At 42.8% G+C, this 23,320-nt stretch overlaps 1 protein-coding gene across 1 annotated transcript in view; it reads right to left on the reverse strand.

The window, feature by feature from the left end:
* Nucleotides 1–23,320, reverse strand: part of LOC113880971 (myosin-IIIb-like) — a 225,596-nt gene extending 202,276 nt beyond the window's left edge. Inside the window, exons 1-6 of the mRNA XM_027523683.1 lie at nt 23,314–23,320; nt 22,532–22,742; nt 21,588–21,735; nt 20,169–20,322; nt 18,875–18,963; nt 17,040–17,169 (exon numbers count right to left, since the gene is read on the reverse strand). Of these exons, the coding sequence (XP_027379484.1) occupies nt 17,040–17,169; nt 18,875–18,963; nt 20,169–20,322; nt 21,588–21,735; nt 22,532–22,742; nt 23,314–23,320 (739 nt within the window). The remainder of the gene's footprint in view (nt 1–17,039; nt 17,170–18,874; nt 18,964–20,168; nt 20,323–21,587; nt 21,736–22,531; nt 22,743–23,313) is intronic.

Raw genomic sequence — 23,320 nt, forward strand, 5'->3', positions numbered from 1 at the left:
GCAGGAGGAGAAGGGGATGACAGAGGATGAGATAGTTGCATTGCATCACCAACCCAATGGACATAAGTTTGAGTAAACTCCAGGAGTTGGTGATGGACAGGGAGGCTTGGCATGCTGCAATCCATGGGGTCGCAAAGAGTTGGACACAACTGAGGGACTGAACTGAACTGAACTGATTGCTGTTTCTGAGAACTTGGCTTTATGAAACTGTGACACAGCATTCAGAATAACTGTTGATGTCCAAATCTCCCTTAATTAAAATCTTATCCTATTCTCTGATAAAGGAACTCTACAAGCATCACAATTCTGTACTAATTCTAAAGGCTTCAGGTAGTCAATGGATATGTGTCTGAGTCCTTTTAAGTCAATGCAAATATTTTACCTTATATTGGTATTCGTCTTTAGAAATGGCTTTTTTCCTTATACCAGTTACAAGATCTCTGAAGCCAGGCACTAAATATTTCTATTCTAAATATTTCTATTCTCATTCATTAATTCAAAAATTATTTCTTCAGCACCTTCTACAAGACTTGTGAAGAGCTCTACAAATGTGTGTGTGTGGTTAGTTGCTCAGTTGTAGCCTCTGCAACCCTATGGACTGTAGCTTGCCAGGTTCCTCTGTCCATGGAATTCTCCAGGCAAGAATACTGGAATGGGTTGCCATTCTCTTCTCCAGGGGAGCTTCCCGACCAGGGATCAAACTGAGGTCTCCCACATTGTGGGCAGATTCTTTACTGTCTGAGCCACCAGGGAAGCCCACTCTACAAATAGTAGGTGCTAAAAAAAAAAAAGTTTATTGAACATGGTATAATTCACTGGAACTACATTTCAAATGATTCCTACCCTTGCCTTATAGGTGGATCATATCTACTACCTCTTGGCAAACTTCAGTATCACAGATTCTTCTTTCAGTCATCCAAAAAGAAACACTCATTATTCCAAAGAAATAGCAATGGACTGTGAACCATTTTACACAGTTAGTAGAGCACCATAGATGAGCAGAAAATGTCTCATCAAAGCCAAAAATGTTCCTTGATGTGACACTGAAAGCTACCCATGAATCTAATTATAACACTGTCTGTGACTCCTCACTGGAGTCTAAGCTCCCTTAGGGCAGGCACTAAGTCCATTCTATTTACTACTCTAGACCTGGTACTTAGCACAATTTACCTAGCATGTAGTAGACACTCAGTTAATATATGTGAACGAATGAGTGAATATGTGTGGCCTTACATTTATTTAACATGACATCCAATGCCCTTTTAGGAGTAGGCCGCAGCTCACCTCACTTCCCTCCACGTACCCTGAATTTTATGCTGCTCTCTGGCCATGGCACACTCCCTTCATATTTCAGAATCTTTGCTCAAGCTATTGGAGCCCCAGATTGCAGAGGTGAAGTGGTTAAGACCGTGAGTGCTAGGGTCGGACCACCTGGGATTTTTCTCAGCTCTGTCACTTACTTGGTAGGAAGGCTTGAATGAGTTACTTACCTTCTTAATATTTGGATTTCATCATCCAGAAGGCTGGATGAACATTTATTGAGTTTTGGGAATAAAGCGTTTCTGTTAAATTTACAGTGAATAGAGTTTCAGTGGTGAGTGGAGATGCAGATGTTGCTGGTATAGGGGATTTGATTAGAGCCACATGGAACCCCTAGAAGCCCTACTCGGCCAAGAGTTTTAGTTTAAGCTAAATCACTTGACTCAGTGGTCATCTCTTCAGCATATATTTTGAGATTTACAAAATGTTATTAACTAGAGGTTTTGGCTAATCAGAGTTTTATAGACTATACAATTTTCTATTGCCTAGAACCTTATTAAATGTTGGATTGGATGACTAGAAAAGAAAATAAACTGAGGATGTAAGATTTGAGGGTTTATTTTATTCTTTCCTGTTTATATTCTTAAGATACTATTTTCAAAACAGAGAAATCACAAACACTCAACAGAAAGAAAGAGAAAAAGGAAGGAAGGAGGAAAGGAAGGAAAGAAGGAAGGAGGACTCATAGTACTATATAATTTTATTTACTGTCTTTTTAAAAAACCGATCAGAGATAAGGAAATATATGTAGAAATCCACTTATTTTGCTCTATATTCGCCTCTCTACTCTGGATCAGAAAAGAGTTAATAATATTTAAATACTAACATTTATTGCATGCTAAATCGCTTCAGTCATGTCCAGCTCTTTGTGATCCTATAGACTGTAACCTGCTAGGTTACATCTTCTGTTCCTGGGATGCTCCAGGCAAGAACACTGGAGTGGGTTGCTGTGCCCTCCTCCAGGGGATCTTTCCAACCCAGGGATAGAAACTGCATCTCTTACATCTCCTGTATTGGCAGGTGGGTTCTATACTACAAGCTTCACCTGGGAAAATACTACTAACATTTATTAAATGCTTACAATGTAGTGGGCACTATGGTAAATGTGTAGAATGAAGTATTTAATACAACATTGTGAGCCATGTCCCCAGTTCACTAAGAAAGAAAATGGTGGCAGAGTATACAGGCCTATGGCCAAAGGTCAGATGCCCACCGTGCAAAGCATGGAGCAGTGATGCTGAGAGCCCATCAACTAGGATGGCCTAATTATAGATTTTGTGGTTATTTCAGGGTTTCTGGTCATATTCAAGGAAGACCACTGAGTAACTGAGGGGCCTGCTCCCTGGCCAAACTGATTGAACCCAATTGATTTTAGATGATGTCTGAATTTTTTAGTCATTTACACACCAAACCAGGTCAACTGCACACAGTTTCCATTGATTACCCAGCAATCATTATCCTTGTGACCAAGCCAAATCTAATCATCTGGAAAACAGTTGATCTGGGTTTTATGTAACTTGAACTGTCCTTATGAAATGTAAAGAATGGAACCACTCTACTAAATGCTCCTTCCCCACTTCCAACTCTCCAGTAAAGTTAAGTGACATTTTATTTAGTTTACTGACATCTCACATGTGCAAGCCAGTAAAGTTCACAATTGTTTCTCCACACAGCTGTGGTTTACAGCTTCTCTTCGCACACAACATGCTGGCACCAGAGCAAAATGATTAACTTTTATATGCTTCTAACATATGGACCAGACTGTTAGAAGCTGGTATTGTGTTCTAAAGAGAAAAATACAGTTTTTATTAACATGACCCAAATTCCTGGGAAAAAAGCATTAAGTTGTGATCCATTTCTAAGCAGGGAGATTATAATTATGATGGCTTTGTTTTCTAACTCACTTGATTTCGAGTGCCTCGAGTTATCTTCCAGTAAGTTGAGGGGTGAGGGAAGATGACCTGAAAGCCCCATTATAAAGAGATTTTGAATTAATAAACTATAAATGGCCTTGAGACTTTTCCTCAATATGAGCTATGAAATAAATGCAAAGAACCTTTCATCTTAAATGGGAACATATTTCTTCTCTATGAATGAGAAGGAATGCTGGTGAGAGAAGCAGAATTTGTTTTTCTTGCATTTTTGACCATTTGAAAAATCAAAGCTGCCATATTTGCTGTACTTCCCAAGATCATTAAAGAAATAAAATGGCCCTAAATTGTACTTCCACTTAAAACTAAAATGTGCATTCACTGTCACAAGTGAGAGCTATGAGAGAAGTAGTATATTAAAATAGACTGAGGAAAGATAGTGGATCTGATTCACAACAGATACTTTCCCAATATTAGAGCCATTATATTATAACTCATCAGAGAAGGTTATTTTAGTTTTTGTTTTTCAAGGACATAGTAGGAACAGGGTCCCTAGAGCTAGGAAAGTATGAGAAACTTTTGGAAATGGATTTAAGAGCCACACTGGAAGATTGCCCTGGAAAAGAAAGACTCAGGGAGAAAATTTTCCGAACAGCATTGCCTCATTGAGTGCCACTTGACTCTTGATCCTCAAGATGCTTTTTGAAGCATCTTACTGGTTTCAGAAGATCTATACATGCGAGCCATCTCTCGGTATTTCTGCAATAAAGATACTTATTGGAATTTCATACTTAGTATTCCCCACACTTTCTACCATGGAAATTTCTTCACATCACACCTCATCACATCTCACAAACCTAAGTTTTATGAAACACATGTTGGAAAACATCGCTCTTGATGCTGATAATATGGGACCTTTCTATCTCGGCAAAGAGAGCCACGGGAACTTTTAACAGGCTTGTGCTGGAGCTCTGCAAATCCAGAACAATGACTTTTCTCACACACTGGGAAATAGGCTGAAGTATGAATGTAATAAAATATTACTTTATGAAGAAAGAAGTATTTATTTTCTTTGGAAGGACGAGCAAGAAGAAGGGCTCTTTGGCATTTCTTCAGTTCTCTTTGAGGGCAGAAATGAGGCGCATCTGTGGCCAGGGCAGCAGCTCTCTGAAGCCATGTTATTCAATGTAGTGGCTGCACTACATGTGAACTGTGTGGCTTGTCCGAAATGAGATGCACCATGAGCAAAAAATACACACCAGACTTCAAAGACTTAGTAAAACAGAAAAAGTAAGGCATCTCAATAATTTTATATTGATTACAATGTTGAATGATAATATTTTGATATCATGAGTAAAGATATATTAGTAAAATTAATGTTTTCTGTGCTGTAGACTAAATGTTTGTGTCCCCCGTCCCCTACACACACAAATTCATACACTAAGTCCGGGCCTCTAATGTGATGATATTTGGCGGTAGGGCCTTTGGGAGTTAATTAGGTGATTCGCAGAAGCAGAGCCCGCATCAATAAGATCTGTTTTCTCATAAAAGAGGCCCTAGAGAGTTCCTTCACCTCTTCGGCCATCTGAAGACACAGTGAGAAGACAGCCAACTATGAACCAGGACATGGTCCCTCGTCAATCATAAACTCTGTTGGTGGCTTGATCTTAGACTTTTCACCCTCTGGAACTGTGAGAACTAAATTTCTGCTGTTTATTAGCCACCCAGTCTCTAATATTTTGTTATAGCAGCCCAAATGGACTAAGGCATGTTTCTTTTTACTTTTTAAAATGTGGCTCCTGTAACATTTTCTTTCCCACTGGACAGCATGGTGCAATAGACCAAAGAACAGAAGAGAGCCCAGTGAGAGCTTTCAAACCACAGTGAAAAAAAGGGAAGTTGCTCAGTCGTGTCCAACTCTTTGCAACCCCATGGACTATAGCCCACCAGGCTCCTCCGTCCATGGGATTTTCCAGGCAAGAATACTGGAGTGGGTTGCCATTTCCTTCTCCAGGAGATCTACCTGACCCAGGACTGAACCCAGGTCTCCCTCCTTGTAGGCAGACTCTTTACCGCCTGAGCCACCAGGGAAGTCAAACCACAGTAACTGCAGACAAAATCTGGCCACGGAGTCACTAGAGGTTGGTCTGTTTGATCTTAAGCTTCCTTCTAATAGAGAGGTTCTTGTTCATGCAAAGCTTTCACTTTGCAGATGGGAAGCTTGTTCAGAGAACTGAATTAAACCCAGTGGATGCAAAGTACCAACTCAGGTGGAGCTCAGCTTGTCTACTGACTTACAATCCATGGCTTGTTACTCCATCACAGCTGCCGCTGCTGCTAAGTCGCTTCAGTTGTGTTTGACTCTGTGTGACCCCAGAGATGGCACCCCACCAGGCTCCGCCGTCCCTGGGATTCTCCAGGCAAGAACACTGGAGTGGGTTGCCATTTCCTTCTCCAAAGCATGAAAGTGAAAAGTGAAAGTGAAGTCGCTCAGTCGTGTCCAACTCTTCGTGACCCATGGACTGCAGCCTACCAGGCTCCTCCATCCATGGGATTTTTCCAGGCAACATTACTGGAGTGGGGTGCCATTGCCTTCTCCACACAGCTGATAGGGTAGAACAAACTGCAGGTAGACTTTTTAAAAGGAAAGAAAATTTTAAGCTGCTTACATGTGAACAAAGAGACAAATGAATAAACAAGCAAAAAGAAAAACAGTACTTGGAGAATACAACTCAAAACCTGAAGGCATTCAGGGAAAAGGAAAACAAAAGAATTTCAAGAGATGCTCTCTTCCTCCCACAACCATACCACACACCCATTTTGTCCTCAACAAGTCTAACAAAGACAACCAGTGATTCTTCTAGACGAGGGCTGAAAACCATTAACAAAGGGAGACGTAGGAAGGTGTCAGGTCTCTCCTGGGATGGTTCAGCTGCTGCCAGGACCCTCTGTAAAGGGTAGAAGGGGACACTGTTCCTCATGGAAACTGACAGCAGAGGCCTTCTGTTCTCCAGCCGGCTGCGGCAGCAATAGAAGGGAGTGTGACTTCACACGCACCCAGAGTCCCCAGGGCAGCGAGGTTTCTAAGAGAAAACATGGATCTCGTGCTTCCCAGCAAAGTACACTCTGTGCTTTAAGCATGAGTGTGCTGCTTGCTTCTGAGAAAGCCCTACCCTGCCCACTCCACATAAGGAAAGGGGCTGGCAATCAATCTCAGCTGGATGTAACTACAAGTCTATCTGCACTTCTCTAGAACCTGAGTCCTAACAGGGCATCACATTTGTCTCTCCAGATTCCAAATCCAGAGCTCTAGATGGAGCTCTGAATTTCACAACTTGTTAAAACAAATCTCTCACGTTGGTGGGCTCCCTGTCAGCACCATAAATCAGGACGACTCACACACATTTCTGATGTGTTTCAAGTGCTCTCAAGACCATGAGGGAAATCCGTTCTCAAAGTACACTCCCTGCCTGAACAGACAGACTCTCCTGAGCATCTCCCATGTGCCCAGCACCTCTCTAGGAGCTAGAAAGAGGAGTCTACTAAATGGACAAAATCCTATCCTCATGAAACTTACACCCAGGGATTTCAGTGTATTGGGGATAAACAAGAAACAGCTCCACTTTTCCCTGTTACGTCCCCATCCATGCTGTTACCTCTCCTTTCTTTGAGGATGGCAGCTCCCTTAACTATATTTTAGCTCCACGTCACAGATTTTCTGTTATTAGAGATTACTTTTGGACTTGAAGATTCCTTCTTATTTGTTTTTGACCTTTAAAATCACCTCAAGTCAAAGCTTTTTTTCCCACTGCCCCTTTCCCTCCAGGCTGGATACCTCCAGGACTTGAAGGAGGCCTGTCTCCCATAAGTCTGCTCTGAACTGGCTGCTCTGGTGTGGGAGGAGGGATGAAGGAAAGGAGAGCGGGCAGAGATCTCTTTGACTGGGTGAGGCTGTAAACTCTCTCTGGGTAAACAGAATAGTCCCTGGGCTTTGTAGGAAAAAGTGGTGGCCTCACATGCCCCCTGGTAAGGGGGCTAATATGAAACAGCTCCTGCAACAATTAGTGATTCTACTGCTGCTGCTGCTGCTAAGTCGCTTCAGTCGTGTCTGACTCTGTGCGACCCCATAGACGGCAGCCCACCAGGTTCCCCTGTCCATGCGATTTTCCAGGCAAGAGTACTGGAGTGGGTTGCCATTGCCTTCTCCAATTAGTGGTCTGCTATGGGCTAAATTGCTGGCACCCCACTCCAGTACTCTTGCCTGGAAAACCCCATGGATGGAGGAGCCTGATGGGCTGCAGTCCATGGTGTCGCTAAGAGTCAAAACATCACTGAGTGACTTCACTTTCACTTTTCACTTTCATGCATTGGAGAAGGACATGGCAACCCACTCCAGTGTTCTTGCCTGGAGAATCCCAGGGACGGGGGAGCCTGGTGGGCTGCCGTCTATGGGTCGCACAGGGTCGGACACGACTGAAGCAACTTAGCAGCAGCGGCATGGGCTAAATTGTAGCCCCCCTCCTGCACACTGAGTTCATATGTTCAAGTCCTAACGCTCAGTCCCTCGGAAGGTGACCACCTTTGGACATAGAACCTTTAAAAGGTGATTCAGGGCAAATGAAGTCATACAGGTGGGTCTCAATCCAAGATGACCGGCATCCTTATAAGAGGACACAGACAGTGTACACACAGACCAAGGCGTGACCATGTGAGAGCCCTGAGAAGGCAGAAAACTACAAGCCAAAGAGAGAGGTCTCAGAAGAAACCAAACCTGCACACATCTTGATCGTGAACGTCTACCCTCCATAATTGTGAGACAGTACCTTTAAGTTATGTTTTGTCTGTGGTGCCCCGTTATGTCAGCCCTAGGAAACTAACACAGATTAGAAGTCAAGAATTGGATTTTACCTTTAGATTTTCTACCGTGCAGGAGTTAGTGAGTTATTTGACAAATATTTACTAGGACTCACTATGCATTAGGAAAGGAGGGTAGGGGGCAGGTCATAGAAGAGAGACAGACAAGATTATGTCAGCTCCTGATGGAGACAATTAAACAGGGTGTCATGACAGAGTGGGTGGGGAAGCAGGGGGCTCTCATCCATTGGGTAGACAGAGGAGGCCTCTCTTTGGTAGTGACGTTTAAGCTAAATTCTGGATCACAAGGATAGATCTGTAAAGATCTGGGCAAAGAATGTCCCAGGCAGAGTGAGCAGCGGGTGCTGAGTCAGGAAAAGGCTTGGACTGTCTGAGGAACAGAATGAAGGCAGAGAGGGAGGGAAAGAGTTCAAGAAGATGGGGACTTTACGTTAAGAGTTTCAGGTAAGCAAAGGAGTCTGGATTTTATTTTAGGTGTGATGAGGAGCCATGGGAGGCTTTAAGCAGGGCGGTGACATCATCACATTTCTATTCCTAGAAAGACGACTGTTTAGCTGTCAGGCTGGGTGAGGAGAGAGCAGAAGCAGAGTTTGGTTAGGAGATGCAGGAGAGAGGGGCTGTAGAGGCACCGCCTTGCTCTCTGACTTCATCTTCACCTGACATTCTCTGTGTGACTCTGTCCAAATTTTCCTTTTTAATAAGGACACCAGTCATACTGGCATAGGGCCCATCTTGGTGACTCCATTTTACCTCAATTGCTTCTGCAAGGGCCCTATTTCCAAACAGAGTCACATCCTGATGAACTAGGAGTTTGGATTTCAACATACATATTTTTGGGGAGGGAGACACAATTCAACCCATAACAAGCAGTCAAAAAGACAGAAGATACTATGTTGATGAGGATGACCACATTAAGAGGAATAAATAGCTGATGCAGAAGAGAGGAGAAATAATTGCGGGATGAAAGCCCTTGTGAAGGTGAGGAAGGGAATGAAGAGGCAAACAGAGAGTCGCTTGTAATGACAGTAAGGATGGTTCAGTCATTTAGATTAGCAGGAAAACAAAATGGGAACAGACGCAGGAAGATGGGTAGATTTGGTTCAACCATCCATTCATTTACTCAGCAAATACATAGAGAGTGGCTACCATATACTAGGTATTGCTAAAACTTTGAAGAGACAGTAATGGACAAACCAGACAAAATTCCTGCTATCTAGATACTTACTTTATACTGGAGGAAGACAGACAATAAACAAGTAAATTATATATAGTAAGTTAGGTCGTGATAAGTGCTAAGGAAAAAGATAAAACAGGAAATGGATTTATAAGTATTCAGTAGGTTGAAATTTTTTACCAAGGTAGCCAGGGAAAGTAGATTTTGAGAAAAGACCTGAAGAAAGTGCAATGGGTATGGGTATGTCTTGGGGGAAATATCCACACAGAGGGGATAGCAAGTGAAAGGGCACCTACATAATAACCACAGCCAGCACCATACTTAACGGTGAAAGAGTGGATGCTCTACCCCAAGATCCAGAACAAAGCAAGACGTTTCCTCTCACCCCTTCCATCCAGCTATATACTGAAAGTCATAGCCAAACAAGGCAAGAAAAAGAAATGAATGGTGTAAGATTGGAAAGAAAAATAAAGAAGGGTTCTCATTAACAGATAACATGACTGTCTATGTAGAAACCCCAAGAAATCTGCAAAAACAAAATCAAACAGAACTCCTAGAACTAACAAGTGAGTTTAGCAAGGTCCTTTAAGACAAGGTCAATCCACAAAATCCTATGGTAGAATAGAACAATGCTGCTGCTGCTGCTGCTAAGTCGCTTCAGTCGTGTCCGACTCTGTGCGACCCCATAGATGACAGCCCACCAGGCTCCCCCGTCCCTGGGATTCTCCAGGCACGAACACTGCAGTGGGTTGCCATTTCCTTCTCCAATGCATGAAAGTGAAAAGTGAAAGTAAAGTCTCTCAGTCGTGTCTGACTCTTAGTGACCCCATGGACTGCAGCCTACCAGGCTCCTCCATCCATGGGATTTTCCAGGCAAGAATACTGGAGTGGGGTGCCGTTGCCTTCTCCAAATAGAACAATACTAGTTCCCAAAACTGAAATACTGAGATATAAATCTAACAAAACATGTACAAGATCTGCATGTGAAAACAAAATACTAATTAAAGAAATCAAAGAGAATCCAAATAAACAGACATGGTGTGTTCATAGGCTGAAAGACTCATTGTAGTAAACATAAAAATTCTTCCTGAATTGACCCATAGATTTCATGCAACAGCAATCAGAATCCCAGTAGGCCTTTCTATAGATATAGATAAGCTGTTTTTAAAGTTTACATGTAAAGACAAACAAACTGGAATAGCCAAAAAGTTTTTGAAAAAGAAGAATAAATCCGAGGCAATCACACTATGTGCTCCTAAGATTTACTGTAAAGCTATGAGTGAAGACATTGTGGCATCCATGAGTTAGACACATACCAATGAAACAGACCCACACACATAACCAATTGGTTTTCGACAAATGTAAAAGCAATCAGTGGAGAAGACAGTCATTTCAATAAATGGTTTTGGAATAACTAGACATATTTATGAAAAAAAAAAAGTCTCTATCTCACACCTTATATAAAAAATAACTCATGCTAGATCTAAACGTAGAATGTGAAAGTATTTATTGAGCATCTCTTCACACAGAGCTCCACATAGACTCCTTGGGGCACCCTGGTTCTCTCTAATTAGTCTTTAACACCCTATTTAAGTTTTCCTTTCTCACCCTAAAGCTGTCCCTGCAGAAGTCCACCTTGCCCCCGACCCTGAGCATTTCGGATCAGCATCAGGAGCCCACTATTGTTCTTCCATTTGCTTCCCCTTCCCTGTTGGCTCAGCTGGTAAAGAATCCACCTGCAATGCGGGAGACCTGGGTTCGATCCCAGGGTTGGGAAGATCCCCTGGAGAAGGGAACAGCTACCCACTCCGGTATTCTGGCCTGGACACAACTGAGCAACTTTCGCTTCATTTCACTTTTCTCTCTGCCCCGAGTCCTTTCCTCTTTGTCCTGTTCACTTATTCACCCCCCGCCACCTCCCCTCATTTCCAGGGCTGTACACCCTGGTGCAGAATGCCTCATTACACCAGACTGTTCAATTTTCTCTAGTCTATTGGGGGGGGAAAAATCTCTTCCAAGAAGCCTTTCTTAGTTAAGAGAACTCTTTCCCTACTCTGACTTATGATATTTCCATGACTTTTCCTTCTATTTTTACTGTATAGATACAGTGCCTATATGCACCCCCCATATATTGCTGCACACAGGATGTTGTGCATCCTTTATACATTTTAGGACTTAGCACTCTTTCTCTGTCAGCCTATTCTGGCTGGGATTTTCTTTTATTCCTTCTAAAAAGCACCTAGGCATAGCACCATATCTATTAATAGAAAGATGATAAATATATATTATCGGTTGACTGAGATGCACTCCCAAATTAGAAGAAAAGGGCAGGTCTCTGTTCGAGGAGGAAATGAGTCAGCAGGGCTCCCGAACAGGGTTGGCTTATTCGGGCCTTCCTCCATTTCAGGAAGGGCCAAGCACTGTCCACGTCTGTGACTTGGAACTTTGTCACCTAGAGTCAGCTCATCTTGCCAGACTCATACGCTGAACTGCCAGAATGGAAAAAGAGCCAGAAGTGGAAAATGAGAACTCTGAGAGATGGTTACAAAAAGGCATCCCCTTACGACCTTAATGCTGTTAATTTGGGGAGTTACAGAATCAGGATCAGGCAATTCACAGCAAGGATTTCAGCAGGGTATTACAAAGCTCTGCAGATACAATGGGGGGGCTCGTCTTGTCCCCTCTCCAAATTATAAGGGGAGCCAATGAAGTCAAGATAGAATTTACCATTGATTTTTACTTGCATATTCCAAGAGAGGAAACCTCAGAACCCTCAGAGAGAAGGCAACAGTATAAAAAAACTCAGTTCCAGATTTTGAAGCAAAACCAGACTCTGAGGCTCAGAGAATAACTCTCTAGTTTTACTCTTGTTTTTTTTTTTCCCCTAGCTTCTCCAAAGTTCCTAATTCTTTTAAAACCCCAAACTCCCATTTGAAAATCAAAATTCATGATTCAAAGACAGAAATGGATTTTTCAAGTTCTTTTTGAAACCTCCTCTTCTCTTTCCTCCCCTGAGCCTTTTGAACTTTTCTCTAGTTTACTTGTAGCAAGTGGAATATTCCCCAAACAGGAAAATAGGCCATGAAACCATGTTATAACATCTTTCCTTTTAATGTTTTTCTACCTGGATCATTAGTTTGAAAAGTCCCAGCTGAAGGGTTGGAAAGCAGTGTTGCTGCCACAACAAATTTTCACATATAAAGTCTTCAGAGAATTTCTTATCAAAAGGAAGGATTACAAAGAAAATTTTATCACGTCTGAAGTGGCCAAAGAGTGGTTGCAAAAGCAAAGAGGGGAAGAGAGAGGATCTTTACTGACTATAGCTGCCTGTTTATCTGATGGTCACTGGGCATCTCAGAACAAGAAGGCACCCATCAGGCAGAGGTGATTCCACACCAGGCACAGCTGGGTGCCCACAGAAACAGCTGCTGGGAAGGGCACTGCAGCAACCTGGGAGAAGCTGAGGACCCTGAACCTCATGATCTCATGCTCCATGTTTTATAACCTTTTCAGTGAACAGGAAGGTGGGTGCAGGAGAAAGGAAAATGCCAACTGGAGTACTCTCTCTGATTTTATATTATAGTTTTACACAAACACACCCAGAGGTTAATCCTCTTAACCTTGATAAGAGATTAAACCAAGTGCTGATACTTCTGTTTGAAATACACTAATGAAGGGATTGTCACCCGCCCAGCAGTCCTGGGAGAGGAGGCATTTTAAGATACCATCTCTTGGCTCAGAGGTTAAAGCATCTGCCTACAATGCGGGAAACCCAGGTTGGATCTCTGGGTCGGGAAGATCCCCTGGAGAAGGAAATGGTAACCCACTCCAGTATTCTTGCCTGGAGAATCCCATGGACGGAGAAGCCTGGTAGGCTATAGTCCACGGGGTCCCAAAGAGTTGGACACGACTGAGCGACTTCACTTTCACTTTCTCTATCCTTTGGGGGAAACAAGTATTATTATGAAATTGATTGCATGTGTAAAAAAGTATCCAAAATATAAACGTACAGCATAATGAATATTATAAAGCCAATATCCATGTAGTCACCACCAAGACCAGGAACCAGAGTATTGCCAAACTCCCCTTGGCAGTCTCTCTTCTTGAAACTGAGGAGCCAAACGCTGGACCTCTTTTTAAAGTTTGGGGTTAATAGCCTCCAAGGCTTCCAATCTTTGACCTTTCTCCTTCCTCTCTGTAGTTCATCCCCTAAAAGAAATTCGTAAAGTAATTGCCCATAATATCTATGCTCATTGAACTAATGCCCCCTTTAAGTGTTTCAAGCAGGATAAATAAAAATTTAAATGACCAAGAAAATAGTTTCTCACGCACTGAAAATACTAGCATATTTTCTTGCAAGGGAAGCTCCCTGGTAGCTCCATCAGTAAAGAATCTGCCTACAATGTGAGGGACCCAGGTTTGATTCCTGGGTCAGGAAGATCCTCTGGAGAAGGGAATAGCAAACCACTCTAGTATTCTTGCCTGGAAAATTCCATGAATAGAGGAGCCTGGTGAGCTACAGTCCATGGGGTTCAAAGAGTCGGACACGACTGAACGACTAACACATATATATTCTCTTGCAAAATGCTAGGATGTGTGGGATCTCACTTCCAGCCCCAATGCTGAGATGGACAGCCACACTGCCCTTCCTAAAGGGTATGTGCTGGAAATAAGCGTTTGTATTTTTAGCAAACACAATACAACCTTTTCTGTCCAGTTGGGTTTTTCTACTTTCAAGGGATGTAATATAGTAAAACCAAAAAGTATAGAATGTGACACTTTTAAACTTTAGAAGCTTAATTAACGTTCAGACTTTCAACAGAGGATATACAATCTCTTTAAAACTGAGATTTGAAGGCAAATATTGTCATAATGAGATAAATTAGTGCTCAATTCTAGGTAGAAAGTGAAGGTAAAAGAAAGTTCCAGTTGCTTTTAGGGCAAAGCCACATTATATTCCAATTTACTGCCTATACAGTGCCTTGTTTTTTAGCAACTCTTCAATGAATGTTTGTTGATTGAAGGTATTTTTTCCAAGAATAATTTCAGAAAAAGAAAACAGAATCGTGCTTACTAAAGTTTTCATAATTATACTCAAAATGTGGAGAAAAGCAAAGCTAAGGATTTCAAAAGAAATTATTATGCATAATATACAACTCAAGAATACAAGGAAGCTTGTCAGGAAAACATGTTTGTTCTCGTCTCAGTTCTCTCTTTTGTTTCCTCCAGGTGGTGTAGGGTGCAGTTTCAAGGCAAGATTCAGAGGTTATAAGACAGGAGGAAAGTTGTTTCAGAGAAAAGCAAAAAGAAGCAGAGGATATCTGTTTGTTTTTGTTCCTCCCCAGCTTTTAGGCGATCACGGGCAGCAGTGGCTGCTGCAGAGCATGACTTCTGGCACAGCGCCACCCAGTGGCCAAGACTTGAACTTGTTTTTATTTTGCCAAAGATCGAAAAATTTGAAATTCCAAAATTGTCAATGGATTTGACAAGTCATTACTCTTATATACAGGAGGGTATAAATGCTAGCTAACAAGTCACTTGGATATATTTTATTTCAAAGAGGATGTCTCCTATTAAAAAATGGCTGCCTCTTTGACTCTGCAGAGTCACCTAGTGAGCATACCCCTCAGTCTCTGGTGAGGGAGCCCCAGCTCAGCCCACAGCTGCCCACTCTCCCAGAAGTTGATAATAAAACCAAATCCTGGCTGTTTCCAAGGGAGGTCTGGAGAAGAAGCTGGAGGGCAGCCTTCGGGGGGGCACTCTACTATTCTTAAGGGAGCATGTTTAAAAAAAGTTAAAAGCTGGTTTCAAAGTAAAGATGAAGCAAAGGTTGTAGACTGTGACTTTTTTCTTAAGTAAGCTTTTCTTTCCTGTGCACGTTGCTAAAATTCAGACCTGGCAACCACTCTCTTTTAGCTTGCATAGGCTCCGAGCTAGACACAATGCCAATGATCAGACAAGGGACACGAAAAGAAAAAGAAATTATGAACAATGATAAAGAGGTTCTCTGCCTCCTTTTTTAAAAGTAGCTCTTTCCAGACATAGCCTCAAAAACATAAGGCCCTTGAGAGGAGAGCTATGGGAAGCTCAAGTCTGTTGCCCAGCCAACAGCAGCAGAATCCCAGATAAATCAAAGGCGCGTGACCCAGTTAGAACCCATTGGGTAAAACAGTAAAGACTAGGATGGTCCATCTTTTGGCCTCCTAATCCTGAATGAGGCCCGACTTAACAACTACACAGAAGCTGACTCTAAGGAGACAAAGGCTGTGAATATAGGCCAGTGACACATCTGTTCCAAGTTGGTTAGAAACAGTGGTGGGCTTAGTCGATGACTAAGTGGGAAGTTGGACCAGGTAACTTTTCAGGACTGCCTGACTGGATGACTCTGATTGGCCCCAGTCCCATTACTTGAAATCATACATAAATAGAAATAATCTTCTCAATAATTCTAGGTAAACCAAGACCATCCTAAAGCATTTAGCATGAACCAATGGCACCCCACTCCAGTACTCTTGCCTGGAAAATCCCATGGACAGAGGAGCCTGGTAGGCTGCAGTCCGTGGGGTTGCTAGGAATCAGATACGACTGAACGACTTCACTTTCACTTTTCACTTCCATGCATTGGAGAAGGAAATGGCAACCCACTCCAGTATTCTTGCCTGGAGGATCCCAGGGATAGGGGAGCCTGGTGGGTTGCCATCTGTGGGGTCACACATAGTCGGACACGACTGAAGTGACTTAGCAGCAGCATGGGCTTCCTTTGTAGCTCAGTCGGTTAAGAATCTGCCTGCAGTGCAGGAGACCTGGGTTCGATCCCTGGGTTGGGAAGATCCCCTGGAGAAGTAAATGGCAACCCACTCCAATATCCTTGCCTGGAAAATCTCATGGACAGAGGAGCCTGGTGGGCTGCAGTCCATGGGGTCACAAAGAGTCGGGCATGACTGAGCGACTAACACTTACTTATGATAATATAAACTATGGGCTTCCCTGGTGGCGCTAGTGGTAAAGAATCCGCCTGCCAATGCAGGAGACATAAGAGACATAGGTTCAAATCCTGTGTCAGGAAGATCCCTTGGAGGAGGGCATGGCAACCCACTCCAGTATTCTTGCCTGGAGAAGTCCATGGATAAGGGAGCCTAGAGGGCTATGGTCCATGGGGTCACAAAGAGTTGGACATGACTGAGTGACTGAGTGCATAATAATACATGTTTTTATTTTAATTTTTTTTATTGGCCACACAATGTGGCTTGCAGGATTATAGTTCCCTACCCAGGGGTCAAACCCGTGCCCACTGCAGGAGAAGCATGGAGCCCTGACCACTGCACCGCCAGGAAAGTCCCAACATGCACTTCTATAAATGGAAGAATGAAAGGAATCATGCAGAGAAAATGAGAAGTCTAAAAACTGATGCTATGGAAAGTGCGTGTGTACACACATGTATATATAGGCTGATGCTGTGCAGTTAAATGCAAAAGAAATAATCACTTTCTTTTTCTTGAACTCAGGTGAATAGACTTTTACCCCTGCTCAAATTTCAAAATGTTAGTAGCACTGCCCTGGTGGTATTTAGACATGAACGAGAAAACCCCAGCAAGGCTTGTAGAAGCATGAGGCAGGCCTAGGGCTGTCAGAGACGTTACAAGTACCCAATTTTTTGTTGTTGTTGTTGATTGTTGTCTTTTTAAAATTTTTAATTTATTCTTTGTGGTCATGCCACATTGCATGAAGGATCTTAGTTCCCTGACCAGTGGCATCATGGTGTCCCAACCACTGGACCACCAGGGAAGTCCCTCCAGTACCTGTTTTAGTCAAAGGGATTGAGAAGAGTTGCTGGAGAAGCTGGTTTTCTGATGCCCTCAGTATGACCACCACATCAGCAGGGAGAGTGTCTCTGTTTTTCTCAAGAACCCCAGAAGCATCATATAATACCTGCAACATAAAGAGCAAATCACAAGTGAGCCAATACTGTCCCCATCACAGTGTTGCCAGGCAACACTGGCATTGCCTGAGGTCAGTCATTAATCGATCTCTGTATAGAATTCATCTTTACATAGCCATGCTTTTAAACCTAGGCCACCAGATAAGGGGGACAATTGAAATTTTTGAGAGGCCAGTTTATCTTAACTCCTTGTTCAACTATTCTTTGATGAAGAGAGTCCTATCAAAGATAAATCACTTCAGAATAATTATATTGGCCACTCACAATATGAGAAGCATCCATCTGATGAGGTTAACACTGCTATTGCCTCCATTTCACTGTGGGCAAACAGAAGCTTAGAGAGAGGCTGAATCATGTGGCCACAGCCACACATGTCACCAGGGTGGGCAGGCATCCCAGCCCGGGCAGATTGGCTCCATGCCTATACACATTTCACCCTCGCTGCTTTCCAAGGTGCTTGTGGCACCTGAGTGGTGGCTCAGGGGCTCTGAGCATTCTTGGTTCTCAGGGCAAAGGACATTTAGATCAGAGACTTTTTAAGGGATGCTCCAAAGAAATGAATTCAAGAAAGGACACAGAGCCCAGAAGGAAAAAGATCTTTTCTTTTTCCTTTTAAAATTAAGAAAGAACAAGAGGGAAGAAGAGTGGTAGTTAGAAAATAGGTGTAAAAGGACAGAGATGGGAAGAGAGGTGCAAAGAAGGGGATGAGAATGGAAGGCAGGAGAGAGGAGAAGAATGGGGACCGGGGATCAGGGTGGATGTCTTGTGCAGTCAGCCTCCAACACTAGGGTAAATGAAGTTTTTAGGAGGGAAAACTGGATTGCAATTTCTAGCCAAGATCCAAGATAGATGCTGTCATGTATTATGTGAAGACAAAAACAATCTCTTCACTTACATTAAATTGCCTTTCAAACAACATTCAGTCAGGCAAAATTAATTTCCATGCCATAATATGAATGTGAAAAATAATTTCAACAAATCTTAAATCAACAATATAACCCAGAATGCCTTTTATTGAACTCCTACCCATTTTCTGGGCCCAGGGCCTCAGCAGACCCTGCCGGAACCAATTAGCCATAATTCACATGGCTCCTTAGAGAGTAACATGAGCAATGAATTGTTGGCTACAGGAGGAGGGGATTTCCTGAATCACTCACTAACCTCGTTCGGGAACTTGAAACTGAGACTGAAGAATAATGGATGAAAAGTGAAAATTTCAGTTAATGTTGTAAAACCTTAACATCTGGATGATGAAGTGAATTTCCCCCCCTTTTTATCTAGACACTTTTGGTGCCCTGTAGACATATGCTTGTGCTACAAAGTGCTAAAAATTGAGCCCCACTGTGATATTAACCCTCCTTCGTTGCCTACACATCTCCAAATTACTTTTGAATGTGAGCATTCACCACTAAACGCTGCAAAAGCCATCATGTTTTCTCCCTGGAGAGCTGTCACTTCTAGGCCAAACCTCAGGTGAGAAGCAGATGGCAGCTCTGTGGGCCACCCCAGTGAGAAATTGCTTTTTTGCCAGGGGCTACTTTCCATGAGCAATACCACTGAGAAGATTTAAGAATTATGATTAGGTATTCAAGAAGAATTAAAAGGAGAAAGAAATCTGCAAGCAATTTCATGAATGCCACAAACAGAGTACTGTGGACCCTTGTTCCTTGTCAAAATTCAGATTTAATAACTCACCTTTCCAGCATAGTGCTGAATGCCAAAGCACAGCTCCATTCCTTTGGGCCTCCAGAAGTATTTGCATCGAAGATTATCTTCAAATTTATCTGTGTGGATTTTCATGTTTAAAAGTTACAATGGGAACTCTTTGGTCCTTTAGACAAAAATACGCTCCTGAAATCATGACGACTCAGAATAAGGAACTTCAGAGTAGCCTGAAATTATTCTTATTTATTCAGGGATGGAGAAAGGTCCCCTCCCCACCCCCCTACATGATGGGCATTTACATTCAAGTTCTCATCTAGGTGTTTCATGTTGTCTTTTGTGTCAAGCTGATCTCGATGATACCATGTTCTTCTCTGAGAACTCCAAGAATAAACACTGATGACACCAGAAAACCAACCAATTAGCTTTAGAACCATAAAGATACTCCATGGAAGGCAAATAATCCTGGTTTATATTCCTCTTGACAACTTGTGACAATTTTATAGCTAAAAGGAAGTCAAAGGTGGCACTCTCAACTCCTAGAAGCAAATCTCTTCCACAAATCAATTTTCCATCTCGGAAAAAGGCTCGAAACTTCCTCTCCATCCCTCTCCAGATAATGTTGCTGCTGTGGTCAAGGATGGCCTACTCTGTGTGAGGAACCGTGCTAAGCAGTAAAGGGATGCAGCGGTCGGACTTTGTTGCCCAAGGATCTCACAGAGTGAGAGATGGGTCACACGCAACGCTGAAGACTGATGAGGAGGAGGAGATGGAGAGGTATGGGGGTAAGTACAGAGGACTCCAAATGCTAGAAGGAGATGTTTTACCATCACTCCACAGACAGTGGTAATTTAATGAAAAGGTAGCTTTACAAAAACTGTATTAGGTGGGATGTCCAGCATAAAATATGAGCCAGGAAGCCAGAACATCAGCAGGGCTTCTATACAAGGTTGTACTAAAAATGGCTGGAGGTCCAGATAGAGATATGAGAGAAGGGCATGAAAAAGGAGGGGTATCAAGTGTTGGTCATGGAAAATAAGGGGAACAGAAGGTGTAAAAATGATACTGACATAGGGTAAAGGTAATTTGCTTTACAGGAACAGGAAAGTGAGGAGAGTTTGAGAAATGGTGATGGGTTTGCTTTAACACACAAATCCTACCAGGATGTGTTCTGAATATTTCAATTTATTAAAAGCAGAGTCTCTATTTTCACAATCGCCAGGTAGCCAAAATACACAGGAAGGATTCCATAAACCATTTGATGATATGAGCCAAATAGCCAAGTTCTCTTCTGCACATAAGTATGCCTTTTCTAAAAGGTACCTACCAACTAGGGTCTGGTCCGTTGCCTGAGGAAACCGGCTTTCCTCATCCAGAAGCGCAAGCAGTCCCAGGGGTTTCTGGAGGAACATATCCAGGAGGGGGCGATTGTCCTCGTACTCCACGGGGGTAGCGTCAATGCCCTCGTTCTGATACTCCATCTGGAAGGAAATGGATCGTGAATCACTCCAGCCCAGTACTGGCCTAGGTACCACCAGGCTGCATGCACTTTCTCTGTCTGGCAACACTGAACAGGGTCTGTTTTATGTGAGTAGGACAAGGCTTTTCTGCATCCAGCACTGTTGAAGCTCAGGATTTAAGACTGACCTATAGGGAGCCTATGGCAGGTGGTAAGGTTGGCAACAGAACCTTGGCTCTCTGTCTCTCTCTGTCTCTCAGACATGTACTTGGTAACTTAAATTGAGAAGCTGATGTAGAAAGGAAGGGAAGCTGAAAATTTTTTATTCTGGTGACAAGTTTGGTTGAAACCAGGAGGAAAGCAGATTTCTGTCTTCTGCAAAGGAATCATCTTGAACTAAAAAAAAAACTAAAAAGAACTCCAGATTTCCTGGGAAAATAAATGGAAGTAAACTGGATTGAAACAAGGCCTGTTTTGTACAAGATGGGTGGGGGAGGAGTGCATTGTGGATTTGTCCAGTTTCCATGATAAAACCAATATCGGTGTTTTTAGTCCATGACTTTGTCTTTATCTAACCTAGCAGTTTAATGGGTTCCTTGCTCTTGCATTAAAACAAGGAGTTTGGTCAGAATGTTTAGTTTTTACAACTATATACTCTCTCTTCATACAGGAGAGTCTTGGGGTTGGGTTCAGGTCAAGGTGGAGGATAAGGGCCCCAGACCTTGGGTCCACTAGCTTTACATCCTGTTTTATTTGCCATTAGACTCATGGGGGGGGGGGGGGGTGAAGATTTCCATGTTGAGAAAACCAAGAACGTATCTTACTCCTCGCTGAAGATACCAATCCACTTCTGGTGGGGTCTAATATGCAGGAGACAGGGGATTCATATGGTCAGTGAGAGAGTTGGAAACCAAGAACCTTATCCTGAGTTCCAGATCATCCGGTATCATTTGGGACATGATCACAAATATTTTTAGTTAAATAAAGCAGAAGAGAATGCAGCATTTTGGGTAATGCATATGAATCAGTTTGGAAACAGCATTTAAATAATTGGCTTGTCATCAGCTTCACTCAAGGGAGGAAATGTACCTTTCCACAGAAATCAAGACCTCTTTTTATCAAACTACATTTAGATTGTCGAGTTATTTTGACAGGACTGCCTCATCAGTGGTTTTTCTTTGGAGTCTTTGACCTGTTAACCTCACTAACAAGGTTTCTGCTTCAAACTCTGGGCAGCCTGCAGTCACGTTCCCCACCAGGTCCAGGGCCTTCAGAGTTCACTGTTACCTGCTCGAGAGCAAAAACATGCTGATTGAAATAGTACTGAATTTGCTCATTGGCGATGTTTATGCAGAGCTGCTCAAATGAATTTCTCTGAAAGTTTTCGAATCCAAAAATGTCCAAGATCCCCACATTCATACCATCGTCTGCAGTACTGCATGAGAGAGAAGAATAAAACCTTTTAGAGAAGGAAACAGCAGTCTCAGGGCAGTGAGACTGACTACATTTTTATCTACACATGTAGCTACTCAGGGCAAGCGGCATCCTGCCGCCTTTCAGAAAGGAACAGTCTCTGTGTTAAACAGTTGGTTTCCTAAGCCTTTCAACAGTACCTCCAACTTCTCTTATTTTAAGCAGCAAAATTTCAAATTTTCCTCAGAAACTCCATCTATAGAGAGATTAAAGAGGAGCCACCCTATTTGAAGGGGTTGGAACTGCTGCTCATTTATTCTTCTACTTTCTCACCCACAAGGCTTAGTTAGAAGAAGACTCTAGAATTTGATACTGTCAGTTCCTCCACAATCTAGAAAACACTAATGCTTAGCACAGATAAAGCTATAGAAGTAGCAATACTGTGAGATTTCTGTGCTTTAACACTTCTCATGAAATGTCTCAGTTGATTCTAAAAACAGCAGCAGGAGGAGGATATTATTCTCATTTTACAGATGAGGAAACTATGACTTAGGATGTGCACAGATGAAGCTATGGAGTCCGGATGCAAACCCAGTTTGCCCAGCTCCCAGCTAAGCTTGTTCTTTTAAACACCATAATGCAGTGGCTCTGTAATCATGAGCCTCTCCGGTGTAAATACACCATCTTTTAAAGGAGATGCCTGAGATCTTCATTAAAGAAAACCCAAGAGAAGACCAAATGCTTCCTCTTGGAAATTCTAGGAGACACTGGGGTCAATGACAGCCCTCCTCAAGGTCTCTGCCCGTCGGGGAACTTGCCATATGTTTTTGTCTGGCTGCAGGAGCGTGTTGATGCGATTTACAATCCAGCTGAAAAGCCTCCCGTACAGGCCTTTGGACATGGCGTCTCTGACGTCCGAGGCCCTGTCCACAGTGTTGGCGCGGATGATGGTCTCACCCCGAGTGACCACACAGTGTGAGGTGAGAGCCTCCTGGAGCTCTTCAGGGCTGATGCAGAGAACCGAGGCAGCTAGAAGAGAGGGTGAGGATAATGCTGGAGGAGGTAGACATCCACTGTCCAGCCAGCCAGCCAGCCAGCCAGTTAGCCAGCATTCATTCAACATCAGCCATGTGCCAGGCTGTATCTGCAGAACTTCAGAGCCAAGGATAAACATGTGGGGCCCTGAACCCCAAGAAGAACCTAGACTAATGCAGTGCCTCCCAAACAGTTTTGAAAGCTCTTTACATGTGTTAGATGAAAAAAATGTGGAAGGAGATGGTCTTTGACCAAATTAGTTGGAGCAACTGTTGAAGACTATAGTCTGCTCTCAGAAAATCACAAAGCACATTAGCATAGTTAAGTGCTACAGTTTAACACAAGAGATGTTATTTAAATAAATTTTTTTTCTAACTCAGGAATCTTATTCTTTGTGCCACTATTATTACTTGTGGAAATTTTAAAATAAATAGGTGCATGTGTTATCCCCTCCAGATAATGATTCAGTGAATTCAGAGTGAGGTCCAACCTCTCATATCTTTTCCAAAAATTTGTAGATGATTTTTAAAAGCAGCCACTGGTGAGAATCACTGCCCAAAGTTACCTGCCAT

This window comes from Bos indicus x Bos taurus, chromosome 2 (assembly GCF_003369695.1).
Source record: "Bos indicus x Bos taurus breed Angus x Brahman F1 hybrid chromosome 2, Bos_hybrid_MaternalHap_v2.0, whole genome shotgun sequence".
Classification (NCBI taxonomy): domain Eukaryota; kingdom Metazoa; phylum Chordata; class Mammalia; order Artiodactyla; family Bovidae; genus Bos; species Bos indicus x Bos taurus.